Genomic DNA, 8,251 nt, shown 5'->3' on the forward strand with positions numbered 1-8,251 from the left:
TTATGGAACTGACAGGGGCAAAAGCCACACACAATGGGGGGGGACGGGGGACGGAGATACGGAGTAGAAAAGCGGGCTGGATCGAACACAGCTATATCCTGCTTTCTGGCCCCAAGGGCTTTGGAGGCAGCTTCCAATCACAAATTTAAAACACAGCAAATCATCAGTGATTTGTGAGTTAAAAATCAATTCAAAAGAACAGCCTGCATAAAACAGTACAAAAAAAGGCTAAACGGATTGGGCGGTAATTTACTTATTAGTTTTTAGTCATGCCAGCCACATGACCACGGAAATGTCTTCGGACAGCGCTGGCTCTTTGGCTTTGAAACGGAGATAAGCACCGCAACCACAGAGTCAGATTCGACTGGCTTTCGAGCAAGGGAAACCTTTACCTTTACCTTTCCGTCCTCAAAGGCCTTCAAGTGACTTAAGACATCTCATTGGGCTGAATCCAGGCTAGGATTGCCAGGTCTGGGTTGGGAAATACCTGGAGACTTTGGGGGTGGATCCGGGAGAGGGCGGGGTTTGGGGAGGGATTTGGTACCTCAGCATGGTGCAATGCCATAGGCTTCTTATTGGCCACTGGAGAACTACCTGTGCAGATTTTTTTAAAATGTTGCTTTGGCAGCAGCTGCTAACGCAACGATCTTCACCCTGTGACTGAAAGTAAGCTACAGCAACCATTTTGTGTCTGGCTCTTCCTCTAACAGCAGCCATTTTGTGGCTGTGCCCACCACCCTGCGTCAGGATTCCAAAAGTACCTGCAGGTTTGGAAAGGTTGAGGACCCCTTTACTACAAGTCTCATCTCACGTGGTTTCTGTCCATGTACGGTTGCCAGATCTGGGTTGGAAAATACCTGGAGACTTTCGGGGTGGATCCAGGAGAGGGAGGGGTTTAGGGAGGGGAGGGGCCTCAGCACGGTACTATGCCACAAGAGCCCACCCTTCAAAGCAGCCATTTTCTCCAGGGGAGCAGTCAGCCTGGAGATCAGTTGTAAAAGCAGATCTCCAGGCCCCACCTGGAGGCTGGCAACCCTGTGTCCATGCCAGTCCCATGATTTTTATTCATTTATTTATCGGATTTATACCCCATCCTCCCCGCCGAAGCATAGCCTTTTTGGTGATCAAAGGGAACCCTTTCCCCCTTTTCTAATATATTATCCCCCAACAGCTCTGCCTGAAATGTTGTTCTGTTGATGGTTTTGGGATGACAGGGGCTGGGTTGTGTGTTCTCTATCCCCTTCTTCCCAGGACTAGAAGTTCTTAACATCATGGGGGCCAAGCAAGGAGGAGTCAGGGGTCTAATACGTCAAAAATGCCCTACCTTGCTCCGGTTGAGGTTGGCTTGAATGCCGTTGTCACTTATTTTGACTGTAATCTGCCGCTCAGTTAAATCCAGTCTCAGAAAGGGTGGTTTCACGCTTACCGGCTGTTTCTTCTTTGGGTCAACAATGTACCTGAGAAATTAGTTAAACATTTCTTCTAAGACAACGAACAAAAGTGTTGCTTTTGTTACACTTAGATTTTGAATGAGTGGACTGGATCCGGACTACAATGGCAATTCCTACTAGTTCTTCCTTCCCACCGCAGACCACCCCATGCCAGTCTTTAGGGTCCCCTCTTACCCAGGAGCAGCATTTTCTGGAGACCGGACGGCTGCAGTGTGTGTGTGTGGGGGGAGACTGAAAAAGGCCATTCTGCCACTGGAAGATTTAATCTGGATCCAGCCAATGGCCATGGTCCATGAGGGCAGTTTCTCCTGCACTTGTTTCGCTGACATTAATGAGAGTTCCCATTCATTTCATTGGGGCTTCTGCGGGAGAACTTCCCGACCGATTGTGCCCAGAGACGACAAAGCCAGGCAGATTGAAGGCTTACTTCTGCGCTTGGAGGGTACCTCTTTCACAATACTGAAAACTGTCAAGGAGATTGAAAAATCACCACTTCCTTCCATCCATTATAAAGCTAAGGAGCAAAGAATCAGCTTCAAGGACTTCAATTTTGTTCTGACAGTGGACAGAATCTTGCGGAAAGATGGACTGGTATAGTAGGAGAGGGAGAGTCTTTGAGTCCAGGAGAATAATTGCTGTGAAGATTGCCGCTGATATGGATCTGCCTGGATACTGAATTTCATCAGATAAGCAATTCCTAGCCAGCAAAACCAATTAAAAGAGGGCTGCGGAGGAAATGTACTTCAGTACATAAGAGCTTGGCCTGATTTATACATACAGTAGAATAGGGTTGCCAGCCCCCCTGGTGGAGGCAGGGGTCCCCCGCCACCAGCCCCTGCCCCCAAACTGCCTACCAGGTGGCCTAGGTCATATTGTCTGCATCACACAGGAAGTGATGTCATCATGTCAGTGATTTCCGGGCAACAATTTGGGCAAAAACTCTATGGTAAAAGCCAGTTGCGACATAGGCAACGTGGTCTAGGCATTCTTTTTTCTACTGATAAGTCCCCATCCCCCCCCCCATCCCCTGCCTGGCCATCCTATGGTAGAATGAACTGGGAATAAGAAGCCAGAATACCGAGGTGGTAGGCCATACTATACCATTTCCGCTCAAACATGGAACACCACAGAGGATCATGGGATACTCTCCCCCATATTAAAATTTTTCTGGCATTAGAAAATCAGACCAACTTGGGTCGCCAATTATGTCTTAGGAAATTCCTGAAGATTTGGAGGCAGTGTATGGGGGAAAACAAAGTGTGGGGGGAGGGGGAGGAAGGTAGTGGGGATTTTACACCTGCTTCTTCCTCCAGGAAGCTGATTTCTGGGGTTTTATTAGTTCTCATACTAGTATAGCCGTCTGGTACTGGTCCACAAATTAGCAATGCAATCCAGCCAAACGATGAGATTAGCATGTTCCCACTGTGAGGTGGGGAAGTGACCATATAAAATCAGTTCTACAGCAACTATAATGTTGCTAAAATAATATGTGAAGCAGCCGACGCGTCAGTGGCAGACGGAGGGTTTGAACCCATGTTCTTTAGGTCCAAGGTGCCTAGTAAGCAATAGGCTGGGACCCACAGCACCCCAGGGACACACCTTAGGTTAATAACTAGCTTTTATACCCCTCTCCTCCTAGTTTACCTGGGTGCCAGAGGGCTGCAGAGAACATGTTCCACATTACCACAGCATCCTCGAGTGAAAGGATTCACTCCTCCGCGGAATTTACCTGTCACCTGCAATTATAATAATCATAGTACTCTGAACAGGTAAGAAAAGCATCAATTAGGACATCTCCATCATAGCTGCTGATCTCGCGTCTTCAGTATCAAAAGAGCCCTGCCGGAGCAAATCAGAGGTCCATCTACTCCAGTACCAACTTTCCAAAAACTGGCCAGCCGGACGTTTCTAAGGAAGTTCTCAAGTACAATATGAAGGCAATAGTCTCTGACCTTCTCCACAACGGTATAATAGTCTGTCTTACACACACACACACCATATTTCTACCAAGAACATGGAGACACAAACATACATAACGTTGCCTCATACTGTTGGGCCACTGGCCCATCTCACAGTATTCTGATTGTCAAAGTCAATCCCAACATACGAACACATGAAACTGCCTTATACCAAATCAGACCATCGTTCCATCACAGTCAGTATTGGCTACTCAGACTGGCAGCGTCTCTCTGGCAGAGGTCGTTTACATCACCTACAACCTGGTCCTTTTAACTGGAGATGCCAGGGACTGAACCTGGGACCTTCTGAACCCCAAGCGGATGCTCTACCATTGAGCCACAGCCCCCTTCCTTTTGCCTGCTGATATCAGGCTGTGGTGGCTCAGAAGTTAAAATCACTGAGCTGCAGACCGAAAGGTCAGCAGATTGGCAGTTCAAGACCCTAGTGCCGCATGATGGAGTGAGCTCCTGTCTCTGGCCCCAGCTCCTGCCAAACTAGCAGTTCAAAGCAAGAAATTGCAAGTAGATAAATAGGTATCGCTTTGGTGGGAAGATAACAGCGTTCCATGCACCTTGGCATTTAGTCATGCCGGCACATGACCACGGAAAAGTCTTCAGACACCGCTGGCTCTTCAGCTTGGAAACGGAGATGAGCACCGCCCCTTGAGTCGGATTCGATTGGTTTTCGAGCAAGGGAAACTTTTACCTTTACCATGAACTGAGCCTGGAGCTTTCTGCATAAAAGGTGTGTGCTGTATCATGGAACCACAACCCCCTGTGTGTTTAAACGTTTAAATTACCACCTTACCTGTTCGTTGGTTGTGCGTCCTCGCGCCACTAGGACAATATGGAAGCCCGTGAGGCCAATGACCGGAATAAAGAACAACCCAGCCACACACATGACAGACATACTGTGTCCCCAACGTTAAGGAAATTCTAGTGTTTAAATGAGGATACAAATGACTGGAAGAGAAGGAAAAGCACTTCAGAGCCTTTCTGAAGGAGTCCTGGAGGATTCTAACACTTTCCGTTTCAGTGAAAATGATGGACTGAACTATATTAAGCCAAGAAACGTGACAACTTTACATAAATGGTTAATGTTAACAGTGTGATGGCATATTGTCTATGTTCGTGATAGAGGTTTATTTGTTGTTCAGTCGCACAGTCGAGTCCGACTCTTCGCGACCCCATGGACAAGATCACGCCAGGCCCTCCTGTCCTCCGCCGTCCTCTGAAGTTTGCTCAATAGAGGTTTATACTGACTATGTTTTACGCTGTCGGTGCTCCACAGCAACCACACAAGCCCCCAAGTATGTCACCTTAACGTTGAGTAGGATTGCTAGGCCCAACAACCAGCAACCACAGGGCAGGGACATGGGGGGGGGGGCAGCCATTTTTACCACAGAGTTTCTGGTGATTCCTAGAGAGGTGCGGCACCTCTTCCGGGTTTTTCCCATAAATTATGTCACGCTGCTGCTGATGGCATTTTTAAAAAGTTCTCCTGCTGGCTGCTGCCATGCTGACAGACAACATGCACCGGGGACGGGAGATGTCACCCTCCCAGCGGGTATATGACCCTGATGTAGTGATTTGACATGCAGTCCCAGATCCACCATCATACCTCCTATGGAGCAAGGCCAGCATCAGGGGTCAGCATCCTTCTGCTGCTGTCAAACCCAGAGCCTTGGGAAGGTCCATCGCCAGTCCCTGACTCACCATGGCACAGCGGCGGCATCCACAACTGCCCACGCTTCTGTGCTGTGTGACGGTGCAGCACCTCTTCCGGGTTTTCCCCATAAATTACGTCACGCTGCTGCTGACGGCATTTTTAAAAAGTTTTCCTGCTGGTTGCTGCCATGCTGACAGGCAACATGCACCGGGGACGGGAGATGTCACCCTCCCCGTGGGTATATGACCCTGATGTAGTGATTTGACATGCAGTCCCAGATCCACCATCATACCTCCTATGGAGCAAGGCCAGCATCAGGGGTCAGCATCCTTCTGCTGCTGTCAAACCCAGAGCCTTGGGAAGGTCCATCGCCAGTCCCTGACTCACCATGGCACAGCGGCGGCATCCACAACTGCCCACGCTTCTGTCCTGTGTGACGATGGCAGGCCTGTAGCTACAGTGGGGCTATTGGGGGGCTCCACCCCGTTTCTTAAAGGGCCAGCGGCAAAAAAAATTTTTAGAAGATTTTTTGAGAAGAATTGGGACGGCCTGCGCACATGGCCCCCCTGCTTCTTCTCCAAAGCATTTAAAGGGCCCTCCAGCTTATCGGCAGGCCACGTGTTCCCCGCCAACCAGCTGAAGGGCCCTTTAAATCTTGCAGGAGGGGAGGGGAGAGGGGTAGCTGCCGACATAAAAATAATGGCAGCCCCACCAGAAAATTTTTTGCCTCGCAAGCCACAAAATCCTGTCTATGAGCCTGGCGTGATCCAACATGGCTTCTCTTATGTTCTTACGACTGGCCCACCCCAGGGCAATTAGGGCACTCTCCCACCCCACCCAACCAAGGGAGAAGCGATGAGAGCTTGGAGGAAGAACAGCAGTTGCTGCCCTTCCTCACTGACGCTCTCTCTCTTTCTCCGGTAGTGACTTCAACCCTTCTTGGCAGCCACCACCCGTCAATTGCCCGGCAAGGGGTGATAACAGCATGCAGCCACCAAGTGCTTTCTACCTCTCACTGAATGAGGAAGGGACAACTGGGGTGGAGGACAACAAGGTGACGGTGTTATGCTTGGGATCGGAGAGATGTAGAGTTGCCAGTCTCCAGGTGGTGGCTGGAGATCTCCCAGAATTACAGCTGGTCTCCAGGTTACAGAGATCAGTTCCCCTGGAGAAAATGGCTGCTTTGGAAGGGGGACCCTGGGGCATTATACCCTGTTGAGGTCCCATCCCTCCCCAAACACCACATTCCCCAGGCTCCATCCCCCCAAAAAAATCTCCAGGCATTTCTCAACCCAGAGCTGGCAACCCAAGAGAAGGCATTTTGTCGAGGGCCTCCCCTAAATCGGACTGTTAGCCACTGATTGGGTAGTTGCGTTATGAAAGCCACGTCCTCTGCAGAGGGCACTGAGAAAGCACTTCCTCCATAGCCTCTGCAGATGCATTTTCCAGGGGCAATTTCTTTCTTTTCTTTTGTACGGTTGAACATCACACCGCCGCGTGAGCTCCCATCTGCCATCTGAGCATTTAATGAGAAGTAACAACAGGAGATCCACGGATTGTTCCCCTGCTGTTCTGTAAACTGCAAAGAGCTGCTGGGGAGGTGTGGAGGAAGAGTTTGGATCAGGACTGCAGGCGGCATCGGGACTCTCCCACGGTGTGCTATCTCCACCACACACAAACACACACAGAGTCCAGGCGCTGGTATAGTTTCCCTTCCTGCAAGACGAACAGAATGGGGGGGGGGAAGAGCATTGCAACTGCAGAAAAAGACAGAGGCCCCAGTTTGAACTGGAGCCCGGCTGCTACTTAGAACTTGAAATACGGGGAGGGAGAAGAGTCACTGGGGGAACGGCAGCATTTCACCTATTCCTCCCCTCTCTCTTCCACAATTTAAAATGCAGTCTTAAACAGAGTGACGTCCCCACTGATTTGAATGGACTCAGTGGTGGGAAGTGCCGACTTATGGCGACCCCTCGGGATTTTCAGGGCAAGAGATGTGCGGAGGTGGCCTTGCCATCGCCTGCCTCTACACATTGACCCATCCAAGTACTAACCAGGACTGACCCTGCTTAGGTTCTGACTGGGCTCACCTGGGCCATCCAGGTAAGGGCTCAGTGGATTTAGAAGGGTGCAAATCTGCCGAGCGTGGCACTACAAACTAGGGTTGCCAGCTCTGGGTTAGGAAATCCCTGGAGATTTGGGGGTGGAGCCTAGCGAGGGTAGTGGGAGGGACCTGAGTTAGACTGAGTCAGATTTCTCACAATACAAGAACTCGTGGGCACTCAATGAAATTGCTGAGCGGTCGGGTTAGAAGAGATAAAAGGAAGTACTTCTTCACCCAGAGAGTGATTAACACATGGGATTCTCTGCCACAGGTGGCGGCAGCTACAAGCATGGAAGGCTTCAAGAGGGAATTAGATAAACATATGGAGCAGAGGTCCATCGGTGGCTATTGGCCACAAGGTATAGACAGGAACTTTTGGTCTGGGGCAAGTGATGCTCTGAATTCTTGGTGCTTGGGGGGGGGACACAGTGTGTGTAAGGGGGCTTCTAGTGTCCTGGCCCCACTGCTGGACCTCCTGATGGCACCTGGTATTTTTGGCCACTGTGTGACACAGAGTGTTGGACTGGATGGGCCATTGGCCTGATCCAACGTTGGCTTCTCTTATGTTCTTATGACCTCGGCAGGACGTCATGCCATAGAGTCTACCCACCATTTTCTCTAGGGAAACTGTTCTCTGTCATCTGGAGATCAGTTATAATTCCGGGAGATCTCCAACCCCAACACAGGTTGGCAAATCTAAAATGGCCTCTTGAAGGAAAATAAACACTCTTGTCCCTCAGCACTCTTTGAAGTAGCTTTCGGGGGTTGCAAATAAGCATTTTAATACGTTACGGAAGACATGATGCATGGATGTTTCACATTGGTTATGGTTTGGCAGCTTGGTTCTAAAAAGATGGCCTATGTTTTTGCAGGGAGTGAGGCTGGATGGTCATCTGACAGCAATGCTGATTCTGTGAACTTGGTCAGTTCATGAGAGGGAGGGCACAAAGGGTTTGCACCACTGCTTCTTTCTTGAGGCCCCTTCTTACATGCCAAGGGAAATGCTGATCACCACTTTGGGGTCAGGAAGCAATTGTTCTCCAGGCCAGTTTGGCTGGATATCCTGGAG

The 8,251-nt window shown here is 49.8% G+C and overlaps 1 protein-coding gene across 1 annotated transcript in view; it reads right to left on the bottom strand.

The window, feature by feature from the left end:
- The window catches only part of ZDHHC8 (zinc finger, DHHC-type containing 8), a 179,980-nt gene that overhangs the window by 17,352 nt on the left and 154,377 nt on the right, over nucleotides 1–8,251 (bottom strand). Inside the window, exons 4-7 of the mRNA XM_015423782.1 lie at nucleotides 6,555–6,670; nucleotides 4,218–4,320; nucleotides 3,096–3,187; nucleotides 1,325–1,457 (exon numbers count right to left, since the gene is read on the bottom strand). Coding sequence (XP_015279268.1) covers nucleotides 1,325–1,457; nucleotides 3,096–3,187; nucleotides 4,218–4,320; nucleotides 6,555–6,670 — 444 coding nt within the window. The remainder of the gene's footprint in view (nucleotides 1–1,324; nucleotides 1,458–3,095; nucleotides 3,188–4,217; nucleotides 4,321–6,554; nucleotides 6,671–8,251) is intronic.

This window comes from Gekko japonicus, unplaced genomic scaffold, assembly GCF_001447785.1.
Source record: "Gekko japonicus isolate JY-2015 unplaced genomic scaffold, Gekko_japonicus_V1.1 scaffold137, whole genome shotgun sequence".
Taxonomy (NCBI): domain Eukaryota; kingdom Metazoa; phylum Chordata; class Lepidosauria; order Squamata; family Gekkonidae; genus Gekko; species Gekko japonicus.